This window comes from Gallus gallus, chromosome 2, assembly GCF_016699485.2.
Source record: "Gallus gallus isolate bGalGal1 chromosome 2, bGalGal1.mat.broiler.GRCg7b, whole genome shotgun sequence".
NCBI lineage: Eukaryota > Metazoa > Chordata > Aves > Galliformes > Phasianidae > Gallus > Gallus gallus.
In genome coordinates, this window is record NC_052533.1 from 23994889 (window position 1) to 24022681 (window position 27793).

The 27793-nt window shown below is 43.7% G+C and overlaps 1 protein-coding gene across 13 annotated transcripts in view; it reads left to right on the forward strand.

Moving 5' to 3' along the window:
* Nucleotides 1-27793, forward strand: part of DYNC1I1 (dynein cytoplasmic 1 intermediate chain 1) — a 181425-nt gene that overhangs the window by 148956 nt on the left and 4676 nt on the right. For 11 of the 13 annotated variants that reach the window (XM_015281907.4, XM_015281909.4, XM_015281913.4 and 8 more), the window contains 2 exons: nt 6594-6734; nt 12365-12490. In XM_015281907.4, coding sequence (XP_015137393.1) covers nt 6594-6734; nt 12365-12490 — 267 coding nt within the window. Of the gene's footprint in view, nt 1-6593; nt 6735-7347; nt 8492-12364; nt 12491-27793 lie in introns of those variants that run through there. The other 2 variants (XM_015281914.3, XM_015281917.3) reach the window with 2 other exon arrangements.

Here is a 27793-nt window from a genome sequence, read left to right on the forward strand (position 1 = left end):
TTATCCACACAGCACCCAGCTTGAAGTGGGCAAGTGGAGCAGGAGGTATGAACCTCAAGCACTGGAAAGCTGCAGGCACAAGTTTTGCAAGTGTGGATGGAGTCAAGGGGGCTCCAGACCAGGAATAAAGCTGGGTTTATAAAATGCAGAAACAAGAATACACCAGCCCAGCCAGTAAGATCTGGTGAGAAAAGTGAGCTGGGGAGCACTGTCATCCACGGTGCCTCGCCATGACCCAGTCTGCTTATTACCCTCTTCATACAAATCACCCTCTTCTTTTCTCAGCATTGCAAAGTTTATCTGTGGCAAGCAGGTGTCAACTCATTTAATTTTACATTAGACATCAACCAATACATATGTATATCGAATTCACTGAGAGTAGTTCCTCAGCTAATGTGCGGTGGTATAGAGGAATACCATACTTCGTGCTTTCTTTCTTGGGAAAATAAAAAGGTCTTTTTCCACTGAGTAAGTGGAAAGGCAGGACAGAAGACAGCTAGGAGACTGGAGGGAGCTGTTGTCTAGCAGCACAGCCTGAATGTGCTGCATTTATGCAGAGGACTTAATTCAGTCAAATAAGCAGTTTACCTGTCAGTGTAACTTCCAGGCTATCTCCACAGCTGAAAGCTCTGCTATCTGGCTTTCTGTTTCTCCTGCAAGTCAGGTGATGTCTGGCTTTCCATGTTCTTTTATGCTTTTTCTCCATGTCACAGTATTAGATGTTAAGATCAGTTCTCATTAAAACCGCCTGTGCCAATCATCAAGCCTTTTTTCTTTTGCTTCCTTCTTGTATGCTCACCCGTGACGCTCTGACTTTGAAGGAAACCACAAAAATGTAATCATCATGGTATCTCCAGACTTGGTCTGCTCTCTTACTCCCTTCCCTTTCAGTCTCACCCTTGTTCCCTCCTCCATCTATAATAACTTCCACATGTTTATGCAAAAATATTGGACTATTTTATTATTTACAATTAAGAGAGTCAACAGTTTCAGCATCTCTGCAAGAACAACAGTTTCTAAATGTGAAAAGCATTCTGCCTTGTGTCATCAACTTCTAGCACTAGCACTACGGTACTTAAAACAGAGCTCAGAAGAGTGCAGTGATCATTTCCACAGTCGTTTCTAACCCACCCTTTATCACTGCTGAATCTAAAAACGAAGCCTGTTCCTTAGTCCAGAAATGCAGTTTAGACTTGATTTAGTGACCTCTGGCAGTGAGATGGCACTGCGTGAGGCTGTGTAAATGGGTGCAGGTTCCACCATCTCAGGAATGGCAGAAAAGCAGCATACACGGGGAGTCAGTCTTGTAAGGCAGTGGTTAGCTCTCATCCCCCCTGCTCTCATTGGGAGGTCAGGATTTTGAAGAATTTTCTTCCTTACATTGTAAACATGAGAAGTGCAGTGCTTCTAACAGCAAAATTTGCAGACCTGAGGAGTAATAGCACAGTAAATGGCTGTGTTTCCATTTAGTTCAACAGGGCCAGGAAACCAATCCCATCTTGAAGAGTAATTATTATACTAACCACGGACTTTGCATTCAGCATCGTTAATCAAAGCAGAGGGAACTTCACTGTACAATGACTTGCCTTAAAGGTACTGAATCATGAGATTTAAAAATACTTAGTGGTAGTATCTCTCGAGCACGGTACACCAGTCACTGTCCTTACCTACTGGAAGACACTATGCTACAGATCACACATTGCAGTACTGAATGTACCTAGGTCACAGCCCAACAAAGTGTCCAGGGAGCCTCCGAGGCATAAATGTAATTCAGGACTGAATCTGAGTGCTGACAGGAATTCAACAAAAGGTAAAGGAGAAATTACTCATGTAGCTCAATTTAGTGCACCTCAGCTGAACAGTGAAATCGGGTGGCTGAAGCTGAAGAGCATAGACATCCCCCATTTTCTTCTCCGTTGTCGTCCTTGAAGGTCTGGCTCTGCCTGGGAAAGGTGGGGCAAGACTGCAAGTTGTGAGTTGTATAGTGTTGGGGTCTGTGGGATAATGATAGCCTCTGGGGAGAATGCAGACAGGCTGTGCTGAGCCATCGGGGATGTGCCTGTAACTAGCAACTTTGATTTATGGCTTCTAGTGTTAGCTCTTCTAAAGCAATTTAACAGTTCCTGGGAATACTGTATCTTCTAAAAGGTAGCGCAGTCTGAACGAAATCAAGTCCCATAAGCGTCCTGTGAAAACAGGAGCTGTTGTATTATCCAAAATTATCATTAACTGTCAGAAAACAGATTTGGGAGAAACATGGCAGCCCAAAATAGGCAAAATTCCCATCAAGATCAATCAGTCAGAATAAATATTGTAGCCTCTGACTCTGTGGTGAATCAAATGGGCTTACAGGAGTAGCAGAGCCGCCGAGGACTTACTTCTCCGCCACAAGATGTACGCACAAGTAACCCCAAACTCCTAGCAGCTGGGGGCCTGGGAAGGAGACTGCTGAAAGAGGAAAGGTCAAGGCCAGGGTACAGCTGTTTCAGGGAGCATTTGCCTCAAAATTCCCAGCGCCTTTTAGTTATCACTTACTCTGTCTGCATCTTTTGGGTTGGGCTGGCTAACTGGCAGCATCGGGGGGAAAAGATGAGCCTGGATTTGGCAAAGTAGTAAGGTGCCTCCCTCAGGACAGAGAGGCCTGAGGCCTAGAACTTCAGGTCTGTGAAAAGCATGGAAAAGCTCAGATGCTAACCCGAGTGGAAGTTCACAACCTGTGCCTATCTTGATTCCTTTTGTATCTAGTCAGTTTGGCACCTTAGCGCTTACTTTAAATAAGGACAGCAGAGCTTCACCTCCCAGTGTGAAGGCTCCAGGGAGACCTCATTGCAGCCTTTCAATACTTGAAAGGTTCTTATAAGAAAGATGGAGAGAAACTTTTTACAAAGGCATTTAGTGATACAATAAGGGGGAATGGGTTCACACTAAAAGAAGAGAGGCTTGGATTGGACATTCAGAGGGAGGTGAGGCGCTGGCACTGCTGCCCAGAGAGCTGTGGGTGCCCCATCCCTGGAGGCGCTCAGGGCAGGGTTGGATGGGGCCCTGGGCAGCCTGAGCTGCTGGGGGGCAGCCCTGCCAGCAGCAGGGGGTTGGAACTGGGTGGGCTTTAAGTTCCCTTCCAACCCAAACCCTTCTGTGATTCTGATGTGTTACCTACGCTGGAAGAGATGTCTTCTCTTACCACCATTTTGTAGGTTTTTGTTGTTTTCTTTTTCAGTGAACAAACACTAGTAATACAAGTTGCCACCCATATGGGCCATAAGGGTTGTTCAGGGGCAGCCACAGCAGCAGCCACTCCGCTCAGGAACACTCTGGGACTGCTCCTTCCAAGCACCCATAAGCCAAAGTTTGAGCCTTAAAAACACCGCACCACCTGGTTTGGAAAGTGTGCCAAACACTCATGAATCTGTCATATTTGCTGCACATGTAGAAAAATCAAATTTGCTTAATTCAGCTTGCAGTACTGCACCACATTCATGGCTGTAGTTAACCAGTGTAGGGCAGAACTAAGGATTTTGCCTGTCCTTAACTGAGAATTAACATGGGAGGCAGCGCCCAATATGGTGTCACCATAGATCTGTAACATTGAAGGTACAGTTAGAGAAGTGTACCTTTAGGTAGAGCTGACACCCATAGAAGTTGTGCCAATGTGTAAAACTCTCTTTTCATGAAGCAGGCAAAGCCAATTGCTTTTTCCATGGCTTTTGAAGAAGTCAGATGCTAGTTAAAACCCGTGAATATGTATACATTCCTTTATATGGGTAATTAGCTACTTTATGTGTGGCGCCTCCTGGATTAAAGAAAATTCTTTTATGCAAATAAGCAGTAGAATAAACTGGTCAAATGTACACATGGAAAAACATATCTCCTTTATATAAATGTCTATTATTTATTTAAGCAAGTTTCTTATTTCTTAGACAAATGCTAATTCCAAGACAGCTCTCATGCATTTAAAATGTTTGCTCCTAATTGTTCTCTTAAACAATGCCTGTATACAAACACTGCAGATGAACAATAGATTTCGACTGCTTGCTTAAAGAAACGATATAAAAACATGCTTTAGAAATGGCTTTTTCCACTAAATGCTCGACTCCCATCCTATTGAAACTGATGGCAAATCTGCACTGATTCAGCAGGGCCACGTTTTCGCTCCAAACTCAGTAATAAATAGATTTGATGCACGTTACTCTGAAGATACTGCTTTAAACAATTTCTTCTGCTCCATGGAATAACAGAGTGGGTTGATATTTAAGAATGAAAGCTCATCAAGTTTGAATTCCAGTTGTTTTGTAATAATAGCCACATGTTAGTTATAGATTATGTAAGTCTGAAGTTTTGGTAATTTAAAACTGCTTTAAAGTGACCTTTACATAGTTCCACATTTCAGTGTTTTCTCCAAGTGGTTGGTATCAGTCCTTACTCATAAATCCTTACATTAAAGGAATCTGCAGGCCTGGGCCCTTCGTTAGCAGGCTTACAGTACGGAAGTCCTGCAAACATTTATATGCACGCTTAATCTTACACATTGAGTCTTCACATTGAAACTGACGTAACTGCTCTCAGCGGGCAAAACCAGGCAGGATGAAATATTAGTTTTTAAGAAAGGTCGCTCTCGTTTTAATTATTGAGGACAGGATGCTAAGCAAAAGACCTCCAGCCTGGCCCAACGCAGTTGTTCTTATGTTCTTCTTTAGCTACAGGAAGGCATGATATGAGAAATACTTATTTCCCATGGAAGGCTGGACAGGCTGGGAGGGCACACACAGCGGCACTGTGAAGGCTGAATGCAGCCCAGCTTCATGCACTACCACTGCTTGCTGGTGCCATCCAATGTCGTTCAATTGTTGTATGTGCAGCACATCTCCCATGTCTAAGAACAATACCAGCCACCTAGCAGCTGGCCGCATTTCCTTTCCCTACCGTACGCTGTTGTGTTCACTGCCCATTTCTCCCACCGTCAGATGGCTGATGGGTTTGAACCTGCACGGGATGCTGTCTGTGAAATGACGCACTATGGCAGACTGGCATTGTGGATCTGCACTGCCCACTCTGCTCCCTGGCTCGCAGCTGCAGAGATTCACTCTGAAACTTCCCATGAAATACCTCTGCCCCTTCAAAAGCTTCATCTTCATGTGGCCCTCAGCCCTGCAAATGCTTTGCTATACGCATGCGAGTAATCCCATTTACACGTGTAAGGAACTCGGTTGGCACCGGCAATGCACTAAGCACATACACGTGTGGGAATCGGGGCTTGTTCAGGTAACAAAGTATTCCTGCGATTTTTCTTCCTTCCTTCGCAAAACCCCAGCTTTGGAAAAGAGGTTCAGGCGTCACATAAACATGAGGTAATGACCTCGAGCTCTAATTTCACTTTATCGTCACCTAAAACAAAACGTTTGGTGCTCTTAGGGAATGCATAAAACCACCAGGCCGGCTATGAAAGCGTGGGGTCCGATCCTCTCATCGTTCCAAACGTCTTTCGTTAATTCGTGTGTCAGGAAAACCGCCGTGTGGAAGGACGCCAATCCCTGCTCCGAAGGCGTCGCTGCGCAGCGCGGGACTGACACAAACCCGGCAACCTATGGCCACAGAGCGAACCGATTAGCCGTTCGCCATTAGCAATACGCGAAAGAAAGGCAATATAATAATTACAGCCAGTCGCTTCACTTTCGGGAAAAGAAAAAAAAAAAAAAATACAGCAGTGGGAAAAAAGACCGCGCAGCGCTGTCGCGCTTCCGGGCTACTTATTGGTTCCTGCGTGAGAGGATGGAGGCGAGGGGCGGAAGGGCCGCGCTGAGCCGGGCGGTGCGCGCCGCTCCCGCTGGCAGAGCCGCCCCGAGGCGCTGCCCGCCGTGCGCCCGGAGCCGGGGCTGCCGCGGGCGGGGGGACCTCAGCGAGGGAAGCCCCGTTGTTTGCGTTTCTGTCGCGAGCGCCGAGAACACTTGATTTCTTTTCTCTCTCTCGAGTTTTCATTATCATTTAAATTTCATTTTCCATTAATTGATCAGGGATTAGCGAAGCCGTTAGGCGAGAAGGAGACGAGCCAGACGCGATGAATAATTCATGACGGACGATTACATTTTATTCCCGCCGTGCTTTCCAACTTTCCTTAGACTCGCGGGCTGCCCGGAGCGGCCGGGTCCGGCCGGGCCCCGCACGGCGCCCCGGATGCCGGGTACGGCCCCACGCCGCCGCCGCCGCCGCTAGGTGGCAGCAGCCGCCCGCGGAGCGCGGAGGGCCGCGGCGCCCGGCGGTCTCCCGATGCTTATCGCCGCGCCGGGAGCGCGGTCGGCACGGGGTGCTGCTGCCTCCCGCCTCCCGCCGCCCTCGCGCCCTCGCTCGCCCACCCACCCCCCGGGCAGCGCGGCCCGCAGCGGGCGCTCCCCCCGACCGGCGGCCCGCGCCGGGCATCTCATTTATCCCAGCGGACAGTGGTTGCCCCATTAAAGCGCGGTCCCGCCCTTCGCGAGGAGCTTTAATCTGGGGAAGTTTTATGACACTTTGTAAATGTGCAAAGTTTTTAATTAGACTCGCCAGACAGCCCGGGGCGGCACTAGCGCCACGAAGTCTTCATGCTTCTCTCTGCTTTACAGCACAACAAGCCGCTCTACTCCTTTGAAGACAATGCCGACTATGTCTACGATGTCATGTGGTCGCCAGTGCATCCCGCGCTCTTCGCCTGCGTGGACGGGATGGGGCGCCTGGATCTGTGGAACCTGAATAACGACACGGAGGTGAGGGCCGGGGGCGGCGGGGCGGGCTCTCACCCGCGCGGGGCGACGGCGCCGCCGAGCAGCCGCGGGCACCCCGAGCCCCGGGGCGACCGGCAGGGCCGGGCAGGGCAGGGCAGGGCAGGGCGAGGCAGGGCCCCCGCCCCCCCGCCGCGGGGCTGCCCCGCTACCTGCGGGCTGGGGGAGGGCCGGCGGCAGCGGGCGGTGCGCGGCTGGGGAGGGCTCTGCCCCGAGCGCCGCCGGGACCGCGGCCGCGGAGCGCCCCGCCTCGCCCTCAGCGCCACGCGGAGCGGGGGGGAACGCGGCCGGCCCGCGGCTTCCTGCCCTCACCTGCTTTCCTTTGCAAAGTTTGCAACGTTTGCCGTGAGACCGAAGCGCGCAGACGCAAAGCAGAGCGCAGGTTTTCGCATTGTCGCTGCTAACTGCAGAGCTGGGGGGAGAATGTCACACCTTCACCTTATCAGAGAAGGGGTTCGTCGCGCAGTTGTTGGCAGAGGCAGAACGGCCGGTCCCGTACAGCTCTTTGCAAGGACCGAGAGTAGCGAGTCTCATATTCTCACATAGTCCTTTCCTGGCTGTGCTGAACACCCATCCCCACGCCCTCCTGTTATTTCAGAACAAAAACAAACAAACAACATGCTACAGGTGTGTATTGAAAACATTCAGACTGGATCTCCCTGTCCCCTGCAGACGGTTATGAAACGAGCCCTCGTGTCACACGAAGATGACCAGCCGTCAGTATTCAGAACAGGAAGGGAAATATTTTTCCAGAGCTGGAGTCTTATGTATTTTTAACCTAATGGCACGTAAAACTAAGAACTGGGAGAATGTATTAATCGTCAGTTCTTTCATGTCCAATAAAGAGGAAAAGGGAAGGCTGGAATCAGCTGGCAGCGTTCCGTGACACACGCCCTGTTTTTCTACAATATCGTTGTTTTTTTCTCCCTTTGTGTGTTTTTAAGATTAGTTTGCTCCTTAACCCATCTTTCACATAACCGTGATAGCTGTTTCCACCGGAGCAAAGCACAGGCAGGGTTTATGGCTCCCAGGGACTGGCGCTCGCCATAAATAAGCACGGACAGGTAAGAGGAACCAGCACTGTGCTGTCGAGGGGAGCAGCGAGGCCTTTTGAAGTGCTCGAGCAGGAAGCAGCACAGCCTCCTTAATTAGAGCACGTACAGCTGGAGGACATACAGGAGGAGTCTCCTCGGAATTTATTTTGGGAAGGGAGGGACGTATCCTTCAGGTGTTCTCATTAATGCAGGCTTAAACACAGAGCATAAAACCAAGTATTTTAAAAAGAAGGGAAAAAAAAAAAAAAACCCAAACCCTTCCCCCCAAATAGCGAGGCTGAAATCACGCTCTGCTTGAAATCAACTGATGTGTTGCCATTTAATTCAGCGAGACCTTAATTTCTTTTTTAATAATAATAATAATAATAAAAAAGAACCAAAAAACTGACTGCTTGATCCCATTCCCATCAATAATAAGGTTGTATGTAGAAAACTGCCGGTGTCTTTGCAGTGTGTTTACCTATAAATACATAGGAACATCAGCAAAGAAATAGAAATTAACTTCAAGCTCTATCCTGCTTCTCTTCTGCTGCGAGGCCACCCCTGAGTCCACAAATGATTTCCATTGCGAGGCTGAGATCAGCTCTCCTGTGAGGATCAGGCTGAAATTATTTCTGTGGTGTCAGAGCTTTGTGTTTTTATGAGAATTGAATTTGTGCCTCTGGAGGAAGAAATGCCACTGGGTTTCCTCACTGAGCACTGGTGAAGAAGATTAAAAAAAAAACCTCTGGAAACGATAACAGTGGCAGAACGTGAATGGGTGCGAGGTTTTGTTCTGGGGAGGAGCAGGACGAGGCAACTGCAAGCAGCTCTTTGAGCACCGTAACTGAAAGTGATCATTGCCTGCTTTTACCTCTGTTTGGTAGGTCGTCATGATTAGTCTATAAGATTCAAGGTTTCTCTGATGGATGACGCAGTGTCATCGTGCTCCGCTCTTTGCTGAGAACCCTGCCAGCACTTTTGTATCAGGAAATCCTGAAACACCTATTTGCGAGCTCGCTCCTACTTTTAGATGCCAGAGCTGTGATGTCAAAGTATTTGTGAAGGTGGTAGGCAACGAGAGGTATATTAATGTGTTTAGCTGCTAACCATCGATAAAAATCTCTTTGTAAGAATGAGATACGGTTGTTATTAGTGGTACCTCATTTTGTTTAATTTGGAAAGTACGCCACATTATTATTATTTAGGTGTTGTTTTTTAAGTCAATTAAGGAAATACCTGGGTTCAGTTACGATATGTTACCTCCCGGTTTTTGATCTGTAATGCAGCTTTACACTGGTGTTGCTCCCCAGATTTATTAAGAACTTTTCTCCCACAAACTAGGTGTGTGTCTGATCAAAATAAATGGGACCGTACCACCGATTTAATCGATCCCGTTGTTCTCAAAGCCTCAGTTTAGAATAGCCACCATATTCGTATGCTGTATTTTTAATCTGCGGGTACCAGAAATGATTTTTGTAGCAGCAATGCAAATCATCACAATTGATTTGTATTTGATGAATTAATATAAAAGGCTTTAAAAAAAAGATGCTTCGTATCTTCGTTCTTCTGCAAACTCAATAATGCTGTTTCAGGGATCGGAATGTGAGGTTTCCAGATAGCTTCAGGATTGCAAATGTCGATGTCTTACCTATATGTCCGTACCATTTCTTTCTTTGATCAAGGTTGGAGAAGGTCCCTAGGCTGCTGATGAGTCTTGTTTGCCTATACACTGGTATTAAATTGATCTATAGAATTGCTTACTTCTCTTGTTATATTCCTTTCGAACGCATTCTTGCGTGCCATACCTTAGCTTTGAAAGTGTGAAGACGGTGTCTATTTCTAGAAGCAGATGGAAGATACATTTACAAACAAGTTTTGATGTTACATAAGCAATATATATATATATATATATATATATATATAAGTTTGGGTTTTTTTAAGTATATGTTTAGAATGCCGGTTCTCCTGGCCACATCTTTCTTAATCTGTTACCTGTTAAATTCTTGCTTCAAAACTGTTAAAAATCTGACATGGACCAACTTCACAGAATTTATGAAGTATTTTAAATGTGACTTTAGAAACATGATGCCGTCGATATAAAATAAACTCGTATCTTTAAAATCTAAAATAGGCATGTGCAATTTAACCTATCACTATTCAGAGGAGATAAATCTATTTTAAGACACGATGGCTCAACTGTATATCTCTCTATCACTGGGGAAAAGGGTTTTTTATTTAGATTTCTGAAGCCTATTTCATGATTACTTCTTATTTTGTCAGATAGCTTTGTAGAATATTAATAGGACTTCACAGAACCATCAGATTTGATATTAAAAAAAAAAAAAGAAAGCCCAACCCATGGGTTGTGTCTGTGGCATGCACACTGCTGCTGCTTATGTGGAACGCTGGAAGAATGCTGCATTAACAGGAACAGAGCAGTCCTAGAGCCATAGATTTCAGCCCCCCGAAAGATTTTGTTAAAAAAGCAGTGTCCTAAATGCACACTGTGTAGTTCGTTCACTTGAAAGGAATATCTTTGATCCGCAGTTTTCTGAGAAACAGAGCCGACTGTTGGATCCGTGCTCTCAAACCGTGGTGTTTTGTCATTGTTGGAAGAAACCCATTTCCAAATGTTACAAAATTATTTTTGGCTGGAATTATCTGAGCTTGTTTGTTGTTGTTTTTTTTTGTAGAAATCCATGATCACAGAGCAAAACATGCTTGTTTTAAATGTGATTTTTGTCCCAGCTCGCATACTGCCAGTGCCCGTGGCAGGGCCGCTTAGGCAAGGCCTGGCCGTGCTGTGGGGGGAGCAGGCCGGCAGCGTGCTTTGCATCTGAACCCTGTGTTTTCTCACTGTTGTCCAGCAGTATTTCTACATCATCCTACAAACAAAATCCTTTTTCATTTCTGACATAGGGCTGTGCAGCCCTTTATGGGGCAGGCGGCTCAGCCTGCCAGGGCTCTGAGCTGGGAGGCACTGTGAAGTTCTGCAGGCCTTCGTCAGTTCCATGAGGAGGAGGAGCAGGGTCTTGGGGTATGAAGGCACAAGATGAACAGCATGCCAGTGTCCTGCTGCTGCTGCAGGGACCGTGTGGCCCCAGCAGAGCCTAAGGGAACCCGCAGAGGCTCAGCTCCCAGCCTTCCCTCAGCTTGAGTCGCACTGAAGGCATTGGAGCTGCAGGAGGGAGATTGGCAAGGAAGCCCTACAGTGTTTGTTTTAAAATCATTTTTCCTTGTGGATCACTGGGCCTGTCTCACAACTACAGTACAAAACTACAGCCCGGGAACTGAGATGAAGTCAAGAAATCTATATATATTTTTTTTGTTAATGTTGTTGGTTTCTCAGTTTTCAAGCAGGTTTTAATGCCTCCCTCAGCCTGCTCATTTCCCTCCTGTGCAGCCACCTGCCCATGACAAAGACCCTTCTGCTCCCCTCTGGCTCCTGTCCAGCTGCCTCTGCTTGCTTGGACTGTTCTTCAGCTCCGCTTGCAGATCCCACGGCATCCCCTTGTCCCTGACCCCACAGATTGAGCTGCTGGAGCAGCCACTCTTGCACCTGCTGTCCTGTCCCATTGGCTCTGACCTAAAAAGCTTAAAAGCCAGAAAGCCTTGCTCAGAGGCTGCCATGGTAAGCTGCAGGCTCCTTGCTCAGGCAGGTTCTCTTAAAGGAGCTGGATGGAGCATTAGAAAGCTTGCAGGTCATTGTCATTCATCTTATGAGGTGACCTAAATCAATGGAATGATCTACCTACGTAGGACTAACACCCACACAGTTCCTTCCTCCTGCAGCTCCTTTTGATGCCCTCATTCCAGAGTAGATTACAAATACTTCTCCTAAGATGGTGCTCGTTGCTTTATTCATCCCACGTTAACCAGAATCCTTATGTATTCTTGTGGATCACCTGTTCAGTTTGTTGGTTGACTTGGGAAAGGGAGGGAGTTTAGAAATTAAGCAGCATCCTTCCAGGTGTATTTAAACCAGAAGGCGGCTCCTGGGAATATAGAGATGTAAAAGAGGATTATGGGAATATGTCGTAGGAGTTCCTAAGTGTCAGCTCAGCTGTTCTCAGCCTCTGTTCTGTCCTCACCATGCAGTGATTAGCTCAGGACTCTTAACAAGTTCCTGAGCTGCGGCCTCAGCACCTATCCATCTGCATGGACTCAAAGGGTGCGTCAGCATGAGTGCCGGGATTTGACTTCAGCATGGCCATGCTGAAGTCAGAGTGGGACTGAAGCCAAGTCCTGCCCTCCCTTGATTCTTGATCATAAGTCAGTGAATTTAGAGAAAGAAGCAGATGCGGTTTTGCATGTTTCCTAAGTTAAGGGGAAAAAATGGTTTCATTTACTGCCCTTTACAGTGGAAAAGTCTTCCCTACTCATTCCAAGCAATTCCTTACTCTTTTTTTTTAGGCACATGTGATTGAAGAAACAATGAACTCCTTTTTTTTTTTTTTTTTTGTCCTCCCCCGACAAGGGACTTGTGACTCACCCAGCTAAATGGGATGTTAAGAACTGACCCCTGGGTTTGCAGGCAGTGTGATTTTATTGTCCTTTCTGTTCCTATTGTTTCAACAGGTTCCCACAGCCAGCGTGACAATAGAAGGAGCTTCTGCCCTCAACCGTGTCCGCTGGGCCCAGGCTGGGAAGGAGGTAGCAGTTGGTGATTCAGAAGGCCGCATATGGATCTATGATGTTGGAGAGGTATTAATTTCATTGTTTCTCATGCTCAGCTTCGGTGTACCACATGCAAGTCTGAGAAAAGATCTTGCATTGTTAGAGGCGCAGGCCATCCCCAAAGAATATGCCACCTGACTTTGGTGGAGTCCCTTTTACGTATGGGTTGCCAACAGTGTTAGTTGTAAAACAGCCTTGTTACCTTCACTAGTGAAACTGTCAAGAGGGAAATCTTTTTTTTTTTTTTTTAATTTTCAGTATTTTTAAGGTATGTATGTTTAAATGTACAATTAGAAAAAGATAGAAATGAACACGAAGAGGAAAATACAGATACAGAAGGAATCTCTGTTGTTCTGAAGTTAGCCCTGTAGGATTTACCTTTTATTTTCCACCATCTTTTGTCTCGTGACTGACTTATTGCTGGAGGCTTTTCTCAGTGTGACACGCACAGATTAAGTCTGTTGTTTTTAGTACTGAATAATGCTGGATATGTCTGAATACGTGCAAAGGTACTAACAGGAGGAAATGAGAGGTGTCACTGTGGAGGACGATAGCTGCGTGTGTGTTGATGAGTATGTAGGTGCTGAGAAATAGCAAGATGTGTATTCTGTGTCTAAGGCTGCTCTCAGTTCACCCTACTACATATTATAAAAGCCATCTAAACGGCAGTATGTTTGGCACTGATGGAATCTAGCTCTGTTTTGATGAATAAGCTATAAAGTGTTCTGTCAGCATTACAATTCCTTGGAACAGTTAAGGGTGAATCTCTGAGCAATCGGCTTTTATGTAGAGAATTTGTTTTCCGTCATTATCTGTGATAGGATACTGAGATAGCCATCTCTACACAGTAGGGAAACATTATGGAATACATACAGAATTATCTGTAACTCTCGTAAAGTGATTTTATGGCCCATAGCAAAATTGCTTGTGCATGACTCATATTTTTGGATTGCATTCGCTTGTGAGGGAGTTGCCTTTCCTCACAAATGTTTGCTGAAACTTCTTGCTGTATTGTTAGCATAATTTTTAAATTGTCTATGGTTACTGCATTCAGACTTCCACTACAACACTGGCAGGTCAGGCTGTTTTTATTTATTTTTCACTGTGCGTGACTGTTCTGAAAAGGTATTTTTTTCTTTCTTCCAAGTGATACAACAGGCTATGGAAATGTCTCTGATGATAGTGCAATCTGATCTTGTCTGAGAGTCTAGACGGGCTGCAGAAATATCTCTTTTTGCATATCATACACCAAACCATTCATAGAGTTGTTTATCCCTGCAAGCTCACCCAGGAGAAAATAGATTTACTGTTACTGTGCAGAAGCAGTAATATTTAAGTTTTTGGCCTTTTCCTCTGTATAATCGGAATTCGGCTTGCAAAATGAGTCACAGTGACCAAGCTCAGATCAAAAAGAAAGACCATTTTCTATTACTTGAAAAGGAAAAAGAAAATAGCATGAGTCTAGATCAGTGTCAGAGTAACGTGTTCTGCTTCATGGATCTTGCATGCTCTGCCCACGTGGAGCCCCAGCGTCTCCATCTCGGCTCCATATACACTCACGCAAACGGATGGATGTCCATCTGCATAGCAGGTCACGGGCCACTGCCACTCGTCCTCCTTTTTTGTAATGAAGTATTCATCAATTTGTTGCGTATTTCATTTTGGCAGTATCAGTGTGCAATAATTCCTGCTTCAGATGCTAGCAGCGCTGCTGTGTTGTCAGTGACTTCTGGTTTTAAAAAGAGGAGTGCTCAGCTATTCTCCTGCACAACTCTCGTTGCTATAAAGCTTTAAGTGAGGTGCAGAAATACTTTGCAGTTTGAGAGTGTGGAACTTAGGGCTCTTACATTAAATAGAAGCCTCTTCACTTATTTAACGCTCTGTGTGAGTTCATAAAGAGCTCTGTTGAGTTATTTCACGGTTACCTGTCCTCAGGCAAGGAGCACAGTGAATTCATACATGTCTTGTACTTTTGGCAGTGTCTGACAGAAATATGACAGCCATATAAGCACCTTTTTTACTTCATTGTGCAGACACCGGCCAGTTTTTTCAGTCAGGTGTCATCCACCTTTGACTTCCTTTTTGCACAAGTTTGATTCAGATATAACTGTGCTGGTCCAATAGTTGAGAAGGGGCAGTCGTACTCCCCCTGTCAGCCAGTCATCCCTAGCATATCCTTTGCTGTCTGGTTTTTGTGCTGGTAGTAGTCGTATTTGTGAGCCCTCATAGTGATGAGGGAGCTAAATCAGCAGAGAAGAGTGGATTTGTTTTGTTTTGTTGGGGTGTTTTGTTCTGTGTACTGACTAATAGGAGAGCACGTAAAGCATCAATGACGGTGCAAGGGAAGTGATGTGAGCCGTGTGGCTGGGAGCTGGACAGTCCGGCACCTGGCACTGCCGACATCTCATATTTGGCTTGGTTATATCATATAGCCTGATGCTCAGCCGGGGCAGCTGACCTTTCAGCTCTTGTGTTTGACCTATGTCCTCCAGCACTGACTTTTGAAAAAACCTAATCCGTGGAAGAACTCATCCCTGCCTGGCTGATAACTCAGTGGCATCCAGTTATTTGAAGGTGTGTTTCGATTTAGGAAGGTGAGTGTGGTTCCTTGCATTAGAAAGGCAGCAGGTCGCTTTACAAAAGACCCCAAATACTCTTCCCAAAACCATTGATGCTTCACTTCTACTGCACGTTCTTAAAACTTTTCTCATGGCTGATGCAAATACCACATCAGATCAACTGTCAGTTCATAGAACTTTGGCTCTATCAAAAAGATCTGGATAGATAAATCACTGTGCTTTATTATAATACAACCTCTTTGAATTTCACATTACTATATCAGCAGATTTTCTTACCTGCTTGAGCAGAGTTGACTCGAGGTATTTTAATCCAAACAGAAAACATCAGGCTATAGTATCATTAAGGAATAAATTTAAATGATAGGAATTTTTACTTTGGTAAAGTCATCAGAGTTTTAAAGATCTAGAGAACAGTAGAGATTACTGCTATTAACCCATGCAGTGTAAAACAAACATCATATGGCCTAAAGTGAAAATGTAAGACTCAAAGCCTAACTTTGCATCATTTGTGGAGGTAAGGACTCTGAGACCAGGGCTGTTTTGCTTGGATTGTGTAGGATTTGGCCCCTTTTTAAACATGTTACGTGTTTAGAGTCTTCATGACACAAGAAGTGGCAGACATGAAGACCGTGGCAGAGTCCATGATCAGGGAGTTAAAAATAATGGTGACATTTTCAGTGAGGCTATATATGTTATCTCCTTAGAGTATGTACTTTTAGTTGTTTGATTTCGGCATCGTGTCTGAAAATAACTGAACACATTTATTTTCACAGTGAGGGGTCTATTTTCTCCTCAATGCGTGCGCTTTATGCCCATTAGCATTAATGGGAGTTATACACACACTTCCAGGGGAGAAGAGACTTAAATAGTCCATATAGATGTGCTCTTGTGGATCAGTAACCACTGATTTAAAGATGCTGAATTATAAAATAAAAACCGAAATGAACAGCAAAAAAATGTAATTCTTTCACTGTGATGTGATCTTAAGCCTAAATAACATGGGAGTGTAACCAGTTTCTGTTAATGCACTTTACTCTCTGACAGATCTAAATGCACAAACCTTTGCTGTTCTAGAAGCTGAGATGTTATTATGGTATTAGTACGTAAAATGTATTTTGGCTTATTTGGTCTTTTGGCTTATTTTCTGGGCAGCAAGTTTTCTGTATGGTAAAAGTTGATTTTAACAGAACATGGGCCACTGACTGTAGATTTATTCACGTGTCTGGATGATTGATAGTTAGAGCTAACTACTGTCTCTTTTGTACATATATTTTCTAGACAGCTTGCTCCTGTTTTGCATGCTTCAGTGATGTTACACAGTTGCCGCTGTCATAAATATTCTCTAACAACCATGTTTGTTGCTTACCTGGCTTACTGAGAATACCATTTGCACCTTTGATTGTGAAAGAAGCGGCTTCTTTTTCACCCTCCATTCTTTATTATTTTTCCCATTAATCTCTTACAGGTTGTATTTTGTTTGCATTGTGAATGAATAGATAAAAACTGTAAATCAGTGATTTATTATTTGATTGTAATAGAATATAAAGTAAGTTTTCAGCACAGTATTGGAGAGTTTAAAATTGTAATCAACAGGAGCTTATTACTGGACATTATTCAGTTAAATTATTTGCAGGACAAACTTGCGTCTGTTCCACGGGGTTTCAGGCAGTTCATTCTAGTCATGCTTTTGAAGCATGATGAGTATGATGAAACTGGAGAAAAAATAAAAAAAGGTCTTTCCCAGGAACATCCAGGAAAGCTGGCTCTGCCAAAGAAAGCAGTTAAGTGGGACTCTCCAAACAGTTATTACCTCCGTCGTTTCTTGCGGTGAGATCGGCATCATATTGACACTTACCTGACTCCGTTAGGTTTCAGAGTTCATGTCCCTATAAGCCCCGTTAGGGCTGTTTGCACACTTCCCTATTTGCTCCATGGTGGATGTTAGTCCCGTATCTCATTTTCAAAGGACATGACCAGTGAAGAAGGAACTGGCAACTGCCTAAAAGACGTTGATGCAGTCGTGCCGTAAAGAATATCCTGTTGGTTCCTGTAAAATAATTTGCTTTGAGTTTAGCTGCCTTCAGCAGCTGTTGTCGGATTCTAAGGGTTCAAGACAGAGAGAAATGCGTATTCATGACCAACTCTCACATTTCAGAATGGCTATTTAGTCAATTATTTTTCTGGCTAGGGTAGGGAAGGGTTGGTACTTTGTACTCCTATCTTCAGATCCCCGTATTTCGCTATAGATTTCATACAGGAAACATACCCAGTGTCTCTTTCATGCAGTTAAACTGCTGTAGCCCGGAGAGAGAAATATGAAACTAGGTTTTCTGTCATGTACTCATCCAGGTAGATTTTCCAGTAGGTTTACTTTTGCCATCCCAAAGCTCTTGTAGAGCATGTATCGAGTTAGGAAATGTTTTTACCACAAAAGCAAAGCTGAGACTTGACATAAAATGTTTTACTTTAAAATCTGTGTTGAGTTATAAGTATTCTTGGAACACGGAGAAATGGCTCACGTACATATCATGAAGGCAAATTCGAGCAATAATAAGGGGTTGCGCTTACAACCAAGTACTTTTCAAAAGCATACAAGTAAGACACAATAGTTAAAACAACAAACACAATCCAGGCATAAAGGGTGATTAAATAAATTGTGAGGCAGAGCCTGAATTTCACCGTTGATTTTTTTGCTATAAAGGCTGCAGCATTGGCCTCAGAGGATTTTAAAAGCATGTTGTAACAAAGCAGAATCTCTTAAGAGTTGTTGGAAAATATAGAGAACCGGGGTTTTGATTTGCTTCCCCTCCACCCCCCGGTTTTATAATGTTCAATCTTGAGAGACTTTTAAAACTGGAAGCTCGTAGAGATGACATAGGAAAAGGCAACGAGAGCATAATAGAAACTCCAGCTTTTTACTTAAATAGTAACTGAAATATTGAACAGAACAAGCTCTTTGGTCCTCATCAGCTGAATTTAGACTGATAGAGCCAGTATTCACAAAGGGATTTTTGAAGTAGGTTAAATAAGAACTGCCTAATGAAAAAAATGCACTAGTTTGAAATCAGTCAATTTAATTACTGTGTTTTATGAAGGCCATTACCCATTGCTGATTACTAGGGTGATAAAATCTTTAAGCTTTGGTAGCCTCCATAGGGGGTGAGCCGATCTAAGTAGAGCAAAGTCCAGTCATTATCACCCTAAATACTTGTGTTTCTCATTACAATATTCATTACTTTAGGTTACTGTGAATGCTTTGAGGTCTTTATGTAAGCGCTGGTTTCTTCTCCTGTAGAAAAATAATGTTGTTGTGCTGATCAGTTGAAATCAAACATTTAAATACTTGTACAGTTAAAAAAAAAAAAAGACTTGGCTATATCCCAATATATAAATGCATACATTTATAGCTGTGAGCACCCATATATATTCATATTCATGACTGTGTGCTTATTACTGTAGCCTACTACCAGTTTGATGGGATACAGAGACGGGTATCTGTTGTCTTGTTTTTTTTTTCAGTCTGTTTTGGTACTTAAATGAGCTTCTTCGCAGCAGACTGGAATGGGGTTTAACGTCCCTACTAACAATCTGTTATTAGGGAAGTATTTTTCAAGAGGAAATTTGAGCTATGAAGTAACTGAACTGACCTACCCGATACCAGCAGATGAGGGCTGCAGCTGTTTGTCTCCATGCCAGCCCAGGGCCTCGAGCTTCCCTTTCCCTGCTGCCGTTGCAGGTCATGGTGTGTTGCTGCACCTCTAAATCATCTTTGTTGTGGCCTCCTGGCTGACAAAGCAGCCTCATGAAACCATTGCTACTCAGAAGAGTACTTCAACACTGTTTAAACTCTGGTTTAAAAATGCCTGTATTTTAAAAGACCGTTTGAAACATACCCGTCAGTTGTGGGTCTGGGCTGCTGGGAGGTGAGACCAGCCTGCAAAAGGAGACTGAAGAACTTGGTGTAACTACCTGAGCAGGTTTGAGCCTGGACATATGTATGGTTCGTGTATTTCTAGGAGCGATTACTGCCAGAGAGGAAGAACTTGTGAAGCTGAGAGCAAGGCTCTCACTGGAGCACATAAGTGCAAGCTGGCTATGTCTTAAGTCTGTTAAGAATATTTCAAACTACCATGAGGATGAAGTTCCAAGTAAGCAATGGGAACAGAAAACCTCGTAATGTTTTTATGTGATTTAGCAGTAGATCAAACCTGGCATACAGGATCACTTTGCCTGCCTGATGTACACTTGTTCTTAGTACAGAGACAGTGTTTCTTCTGGTTTGCTGTAAATGAGTAATTGAGTAAATGAGTTGTAAATAAATGAGTCTGAAGTTTCACCTTCATTTTAATACTGGAAGATTACTCCTTAAAACTAAAGAAGAAAGTACAAGACTTTTAACAAATATCATTTGTCTCATTTGTTGATTACACAAAAGGGTTAAGCAGGTAGTAGTGAATACAGGTGAAAAAGGGGTCTAGATTGTCACCCTAAAACTTAAATTGATTCTTTATCTGTACCTTAAGATACTATCTTACCATCTCCTCAAAGGATTTCACAGGGTAAAAAGGTATGAACTTCCAATATGATACAGATATGTTTTACAAGAATTCCTCCAGCCCTCATCACGTTAAGTAAAAAGCTTAAGATCAACCAACCAACAAAAATCTGGCTCCAGTCCTTTTCATTCATCTACACACTATTTTTAAAGCCAGCGTATGTTTCCTTTTCCCTTGCAAAGGCCCAGATTCTCCCCCTGCAGAGAGGATCAGAGAGAACAAGCCACATGCGACAGGAGTTAATCATGTAGCTTAATGCACTATTAGAAGGCACTCAGATAATGAAGCGATGAGAGCAGCAGTAGAGAAGCTGTAAGAGATCATTCCCTTTGCACAGAAAGCCTGCAGGAATAGGAGAAGGGAGGGCAGTATGTGACAGTCTTCCTACAGGTATTTTCCTGCTGGAAAACAATGTAGAGGACAAGAGAAAGAAGAAAGGGATCTATCTGATTGTACGAATCTGTCTGCTTCACATTCAGTGCATCCACATTAGTGGTGGCTTCACTAGGAGCTCCTCAGTTATTGCTTGTCCTGAAAACCTGTGGATAAGTTCAGTGGAAAAGATAATCAGGGCCCAGGCTTTTTGTGGTAGGTGTCCATGCAGCAGTGCAGACAGCGAACGCTTAAGCTAGTCTGCCTTGTTCTGGGCCTGCACCCTGGGAAATTGATGGGGAGCAGAGCTGAAGAAAATGCATGCCAACAGTTTCATGGAACGTTTATTTTCAAATATCTAGTTAGTCATTTGTGTAGAATTTTCTCTGAAAGTTCTTACCCCCTTTCTGATATGAGTCTGGAAAATATTCGTAGCTTCAAGTAATGTGGAGCGTGGAAGGGGAAAAGTAACAAATGCAAAATTTAGTTTAAACTCAGTCTGTGTTCAGCAATTTGCAAGTGTAATTGCCATGCATATGCTATCGTTGTGTTGTTAAACACTTCTGAAACAAGAGCCGTTCTTATAATTAATTTTCTTTATGATTCTTCTGTGGTTTCAACCATTCACATCCAATAGCGGATTTCATTTTGGGAATCCTTAATTATGTCTTCAGTTTTTTTTTATGGTTTGCAAAACGGTATGCGTTTAGAACATGAAAAACTATATAATTAATGACTTGGAAGGTAATGGTTACACTAAAATACCAAGTGAGGAAAGCTGTTCCCTAATACGTCGTATTCGGTAGCTAAAATTCCATATGCAGTTTTTAATTTCAATGTAAAATATACCTTTGAGTGGTTATGTCTGAAAGGCAGGAAAAAAAGTGCTATTTCATGGATGAGCTTCTGCAGGTAACATGCATGCAAAACAAACGGGAAGACAGCAATCCTCATGGAAACAAACAATAACAAAAAAAAGAGCAGTTCATACACTTGTTCTGGTGGGAGTCCATTGGCCATCTGGGAACCAAAAAGCAGTGGAAACAAGCTAAGCTGAAGGCACCCTGGTGTTTCTTCCCTGAGGCAGTGCTCCTTCACGTAGCTGGGTTTCCATGAAGACATCTTTGCCAGTGCTGTTACCTGACAGGCTGAAGCTCTTGTAATTTAAGTAAAAATGAGCAATATGGTTGTCAGTTAAAAAAAAAAAAAAAAAGTGAATATTGGAAAGAACAACAGTGAAAACTCCCTACATTCCAGTTTTGCTCCATTTGGCATTTTTACATTTTGTAATGCAGTGGTGAGAACAGATCATAGAATCATAGAATGGTTTGGGTTGGAAGGGACCTTTAAGATCACCTAGTTCCAACCCCCTGCTGTAGGTAGGGACACCTCCCTCTGGACCAGGTTGCTCAAAGCCCCATCCAGCCTGGCCTTGATCATCTCCAGAGCGGGGGCATCCACAACCTCTCTGGCCAACCTGTTCCAGTGTCTCACCACCCTCACAGTGAAGGATTTCTTCCTAATATCTAGTCTAAATCTACCCTCTCCCAGTTTAAAGCTATTTCCCCTCATCCTGTCACTACATGCCCTTATAAAAAGTCCCTCCCCAGCTTTCCTGTATGCTCCCTTTGTATACTGGAAGGCTGCTATAAGGCCCCCCCCACCCCAGAGTCTACTCTTCTCCAAGCTAAAGAGCCCCCACTCTCTCAGCCTGTCACCATAGGGGAGGTGATCCAGCCTTCTGATCATCTTTGGGGCCCTCCTCTGCACCCACTCCAACAGCTCCATGTCCTTCTCGTGTTGGGGGGCCCAGAACTGGACGCAGCACTCCAGGTGGGGTCTCATGAGAGCAGAGCAGAGGAGTAGAATCCCTTCCCTTGACGTGCTGGTCATGCTTCTCTTCATGCAACCCAGGATACGGTTGGCCTTCTGGACTGCAAGCTCACGTTACCAGCACATGTTGAGACTTTCATCGACCAACACCCCCAAATCCTTCTCTTCAGGGCTGCTCTCAAGGCATTCTCCACTGGCTTATATTTGTGCTTGGGATCTGCCCTGACGCAGGTGCAGGACCTTGCACTCAGCCTTGTTGAACTTCCTATGGTTGACATGGGTCCACCTCTCAAGTCTGTCCTAGGTTGCTCTGGGTGGCATTCCTTCCTTCTAGCATGTCAACTGCACCACTCAGCTCAATCCCACAGTCCGTGTCACCTACAAAGATGTTAAATAACAGTGGTTCCAGCACCAATCCCTGAGGAATGCCACTCATTACTGGTCTCCACTTGGACATTGAGCCATTGTCCACAACTCTTTGAGTGTGACCATCCAGCCAATTCTTTATCCAGCGAATGGTCCATCCATCAAATCTGTCTTTCTCCAATTTGACGACTAGGATGTTGCGCAGGACAGTGTCAAACGCTTTGCACAAGTCCAGGTAGATGATATAAGTTGCTCTTCCTTTATCCACTGAAGCTGTACTCCATCATAAAAGGCCACCAAGTTTGCTGGGCATTATTTGCCCTTGGTGAAGCCATGCTGCTTACCACCAATCACCTCATCTTTATTTTAATGCGCCTTAGTGGATCCTTCAGGAGGATCTGCTCCATGATAGTGCCAGGGACAGAGGTGAGACTGACTGTCTTGTAGTCTTCTGGATCTTTTTTTTTCCCTTCTTGAAAATGGGATCCCCTTTTCCAGTCAGTGGGAATAATATAGTTCCGGTCCCTTCTAACCCAAAATAATAGAATTCGGTAGAGAAGGAATTATGTGATTATATGATTAAAAAAATTGCAGGAGTTTTCCATGACTTTTCTCTGACTTCCACACCTCAAGACTAAGATCCTTGTGGGAGATGAATGATGGGATGTGCCCCTCCCTTCTTAACTCTGAATGTCTTTGCTGCACAGGACTCTGCCTTTCATAGAAAAATGGTTAGCTTTTCTGAAGCACGGCAGATGCTCTTTCTTCTCTTGTAGCTATTGAGTTACGCTAAATCTCTCTTCTTTCCAAGGACCTGAAGAGGTCAATAGTTGCTGCCATTGGAAATATCATGATGAGATCCATAGGAGAGGACCACCACAAAATGCCTGGGAAAGGTGCTGAAGTTTTACGTGGAAATTCTTACAGCTTAAGAACAGTCTATAAACTTACAGCTTAAAGTTTCTTATTTTAAAACTACGAGGTGATCCAGGGAAACAAAAGCAGCTGAAATTTCACCTTTGTCATCTCTTTCAAGAATCTCGTGGTTACTCAATGTTTTGTCTTCTGTAGTCAATATCAAATGCAGCATGTTGATACACTAATTGAGGGGAGAAAAATCTGTTTGATTGTTTGGATATCAGTCTTTCTAGTTAGTTTGGGAGAGTCTGAGCCAACTCTGATATTATAGGCTGAAATGTAGTGTTGTCTACAATTAAAGATACTTTCCACTTTCTTGCTTTCTTTTTCATAAGCCCTATCAAGTTCTAATCCTTCAGGCTGAAATGTTCTAAAATTGCTGTTTGCTTCCAGCACAAGTTCTGTGGGTTGGGGTTTTTTTTTTAACTCTTTTTTTTTTTTTTTTTTTTGGAGAAAGATTAAAGGCAGTGTCATAAAGCAAAATGAATAACGTGCTTAAATTAAGGGAGTCAACCCTAACTCTTGACATTTCCTATCTTTGAAGTGTTAAGAGTCTGCAGTCATAATGTTCTGTTAACATGCGTTTGTGTGTCATGTATGTATAATTTACAGACTGCGTTTTAGTCTGTTCTCCTGGTAGCCTGGCATCAAGATGACTGCTGGAGACAAAGAGGACTGACTTTAGGAAAGGATTAATAGGCATTCAAACACTTGAATTCATACGTAGGAACTTCATACAGTGCATCTTTTCTCATTACACGTAAGTTATCAAAATAACACCATCGTTTGTTTTGTATTTGAAGCACAGTTTACCATTAAATATGTAACAATTTAGCAGCTGCTGTTCTCCTTGGAAGGAAGACTTGGATTTTGCTGAAAATCTGTTCTGTTTCAGTTAGAAATACAGCTTTTTTTTTCATATAAACTAATATTTTGTCTTTTTTTACTATGGCAGCTCTGGTTAAATCTCTGCTGGTGAACTGCAAGGAAATAAATCACAACAGACATTAATCTAGATGAGGGCTAAGTAATTAACTCCGTGGAAGCTTGGTGTATACTGTGTCTGTGACACTAGACTGACTGCTGTGCATAGAATAAATGCAGTATTTAGGCTGCCTATGGGATTCCACCCTTTCAATTAAGTAAACAAATATATATAGAGCTACTCTGGAGTGTATCCTTTGTGGTCTAAACACTGTATCTTATTAAAATCATCTGCATGCAGTATGTGGGGTTTGAGTTCCTGCCAGTGGTTTCATCCATTGTTAACAGTGATGCTCGGCTCTCCCAAGAGTTAAATACAGTGGTACCATAGTTATGTGAAAAGGGTGCTCTTGGTTACTTTGGTGGCCGTTTCCTTGCACATTACCTCCCACTTTGTTTCCATCCATGTGTGTGGCATAGGGTGTTGCCTGGAAAAATATAGGCTTTTTCAGGAAAAAAGAAATCCGTATAGGTTGAGAAAAATGTCAGAGGCATTCTGGAATGGATTCCGTGGGGCAAGAGCAGGGCCAGAATAGGTGCGTGCCTGCCGACTTTGTGTGTGTGCCTATCAAGGTACTTCACGTTTACATCTATGCATCTCTTTTCACCCCGGTGTCAGTGATAAACATCTGTTCAACTCTGGCAGATTAGATCACTTGCTTAAAGGAGAACTGCTATTCCCATTTCTGATCTGTAAGCATTATGATCCTCATCCTGCAGGTCCTTATTTTTACCCAAAGAACCGGACCGATCGTCTGTCCTGCTTTGCAGAAAAGACTGAGCTGCAACTATTGCAGTAGTTGTATTTTACCATCATACGAACACCTTTACCTGCAGTGTCATAAATACATTCAGACGTTGTTAATCCATTGCACAAAGCTTTTGCAGCAGATTTCTTTTCAATCCAGTGTGTAATCGTAGAGGGTGATATGGATGATACAGGCTAATAAAATTCTGCCTAGGGAAAATGGCAAAAGTGATTTCCTCCTGAAGCTGCATTTATTTGATGATGCTGTTAAATTGAAAGAATATACAAATAGTGATAAACCACACACAGAGATAAATTAGTGTGAGTTTTAAGATTCCAGTCATTAAAATTAATTTACTTGCTAGAAAACTTGCTGTTTTTCACAAACTCAATAATCTCATATTTTAATTAGCTAGCTCTTCAAAGAGTGATTAAACTGCCTTTGTCAAAAAATATAATAGCAACAGAGCATTTTAGAGATGAGAGGAGCATTAATTTTCATGTAGTTTTTGTTCTCGTTGTTTAACATAAGATTTTCTTGCTCACGCAGCTCTGCCAAAGTGGAGACAAGTGAATAGGATTCTCTGTAAGGCCAGCCTTTACCTCCAAAGAGCAGAAAGCATGAATGCAGTGAATGAAGGATGCATGTTAATCAGAACGTTCCTGATCTCTAGGAGCGTGGTGACTAGCTATAAAAACCCGTCACGTAGCTTAGGCCAGAATAGGGTTTTCTATATGCAAAACCAAGAAAATAAAGCACTGTACTTATATAAAACATTGGAATGGGTCACAGATTTTTGACTTGGGAGCCTCTATCACCCTTGAAGTGTTGCTTGGACCACCATGCAGGCTCGTCTGCGAACGTCTAATTGAAAACAGTGTGTGGCAGTACAGTTTGGAGGGCTGGCTGCAGACCACATACATTTGGCAGATTGCTCCGGGTCGTGGTGTAACGGTTCATTTTCAGATTCTCCTTTTACACCTGTGTTCATGAAACGTGTGTGTTAGAGGTGATTATAGATCGTTTTGGTTGGAAAAATGCACTCCTCCACATGAACCCGGGAGTCAGAGACAATGTTGAGAAAGGTCTTCCCGCTGCTATTTTTCCCTTGAGCTACCAGAACTCCAGGTAAAGGTGGAAAAAAAAATGTAATTATTAACCTAGTGCTCTGGATTGCACAATACTTTCACTGGTAATCAGCACTGCAGTTTGTGAACCGGTATCACAATGACAGGTAAATTGACCATGAGGTACAGTCATTAAAAAGAAATACAATAGGTTGAATACGGACTACTGTGTTCCCTTTCAGACTTTGGGAAGCTGCCTCCTCCAAAGCGAGGCTGCTGCTCTTGAAATTGCTGTTGCATTTTCTCCTTTTCAGGAGAGTCCGCAGCCCTCACAGAACAGCGGTGCTGGACAAGAGCATGGAGGGATGAAGGCAGAAAGAGCTGTCCATTCCCATCCCAAAGATTTAGAGGCTCCAGGAAATGCACTGAGCCAGGAATAAAGTGAAATATCCTCAATGAATAATTCATGCCCTGGAAAGTGGTTTTTCAGGGAAACTGAAGCTATACAGAGATTTGGACAAATTGAGCTGAAACACTTTCAGCAATAAAAAAGATGGATAGGAGGGGAGTATACTGAAAAACTTGAAATACGGTGTAATATCTTATTTCAACTTCCTGGATAGGTCCCTTTAAAAAACATATTCAGGGCTGGATTTTTTTTTTGTTGTTGTTGTTTGGTCTAGAAAAGATATATATATTTTTTTAATAGACGTAAATTAAAAGAGAAAACGTTACCAGAAAGTGTTTAATGATCTGAAAATAAGAAAAGCTTATGCTGATTTCTGTCTTCAGGCACTGTATTTCTCTTGTTTTTCTGCTTGCCCGGGGAGCCTGGCACTAGCAAGCACAACTGGCAGCGTCAACAGGTGTCTCTTCTTGAGCACGCTTGAGCACAAATAACCCTTCCCTGAGTTCTGCATTAAGTTTTTTAGAGTAGTTGTGTCCAGGGAAGTTCCCGAAAGCAGTTTCTGTAGAGACATAGGGAAATAAAGCTTGTGTTCGGATGATGTCTTGTGTGTGGATTGGAAGCTCTGCACTCTGAGGATATCTCTGCCTTGACAAGATGGTGGAGGAGGCTGTTCCTGGTAAAACCCCTGTTTGTGCTGCTACCTGTGACTAGCTTGCCTGGGGAGCCTCAGGAAGAGAGAGGGCTCCTGTATTCTCTTACCAGAATGCATATATGCCATCTTCTTGGTCAGTACTAGCATCAAGGAGGGCACATTTGTGATTCAGGGCTGGAGAACTAGCAGGTAAGTGATGTGCTTGGCTGGAGCTCAGGTAGCACAGAATGGCCTTAGAAGTTTCATATATGCCCCTCCGCTCCCTGTGAGGAGCTGTAGGCTCCCACGAGGCCTCTCCTCCGCCTCCTCTTCTCTGAGCTGAACAAACCAAGAGACCACAGTCTCTCTTCATATGCCTTGCTTGCCTAGACCCTTCACTATCTTCATAGCCTTCCTTTAGATGATCTTTACTATAAAGTTTTATGTCTTTGTATTGTGGTGCTCAAAAATGTATACAGTTGCTTCCAAGCACTGTTGCTTCTAAGCCTGCTGTAACTCTGTGGCTTTGAAAAGGTGAGGATAAAAAAACCAACCTTCTATAGCTGTGTGACCCAACCAGATAAATCCCATCAGCTCAACACATTATCACCAACACTGAAGAGGTTGAGATTAATACTAGAGACCAGAGGCTTCTGACTTACCAGAATACGGCCACCACTGGCTGTTGAGAAGGAGACAAATGAGAATGGGGAGATCTCCTTATATACTCGCATAAGCCTTTTGTCATTGGATCCCATCATCTCACTTTCTGAGCACTTTGTATTCCATTCTGTCCAGTCAGTGGTTGCCTTCCTGTAGTATCTGTGTGTATGGCAGACCCAGGGAAGCACAAGCTGGGAAAGGTT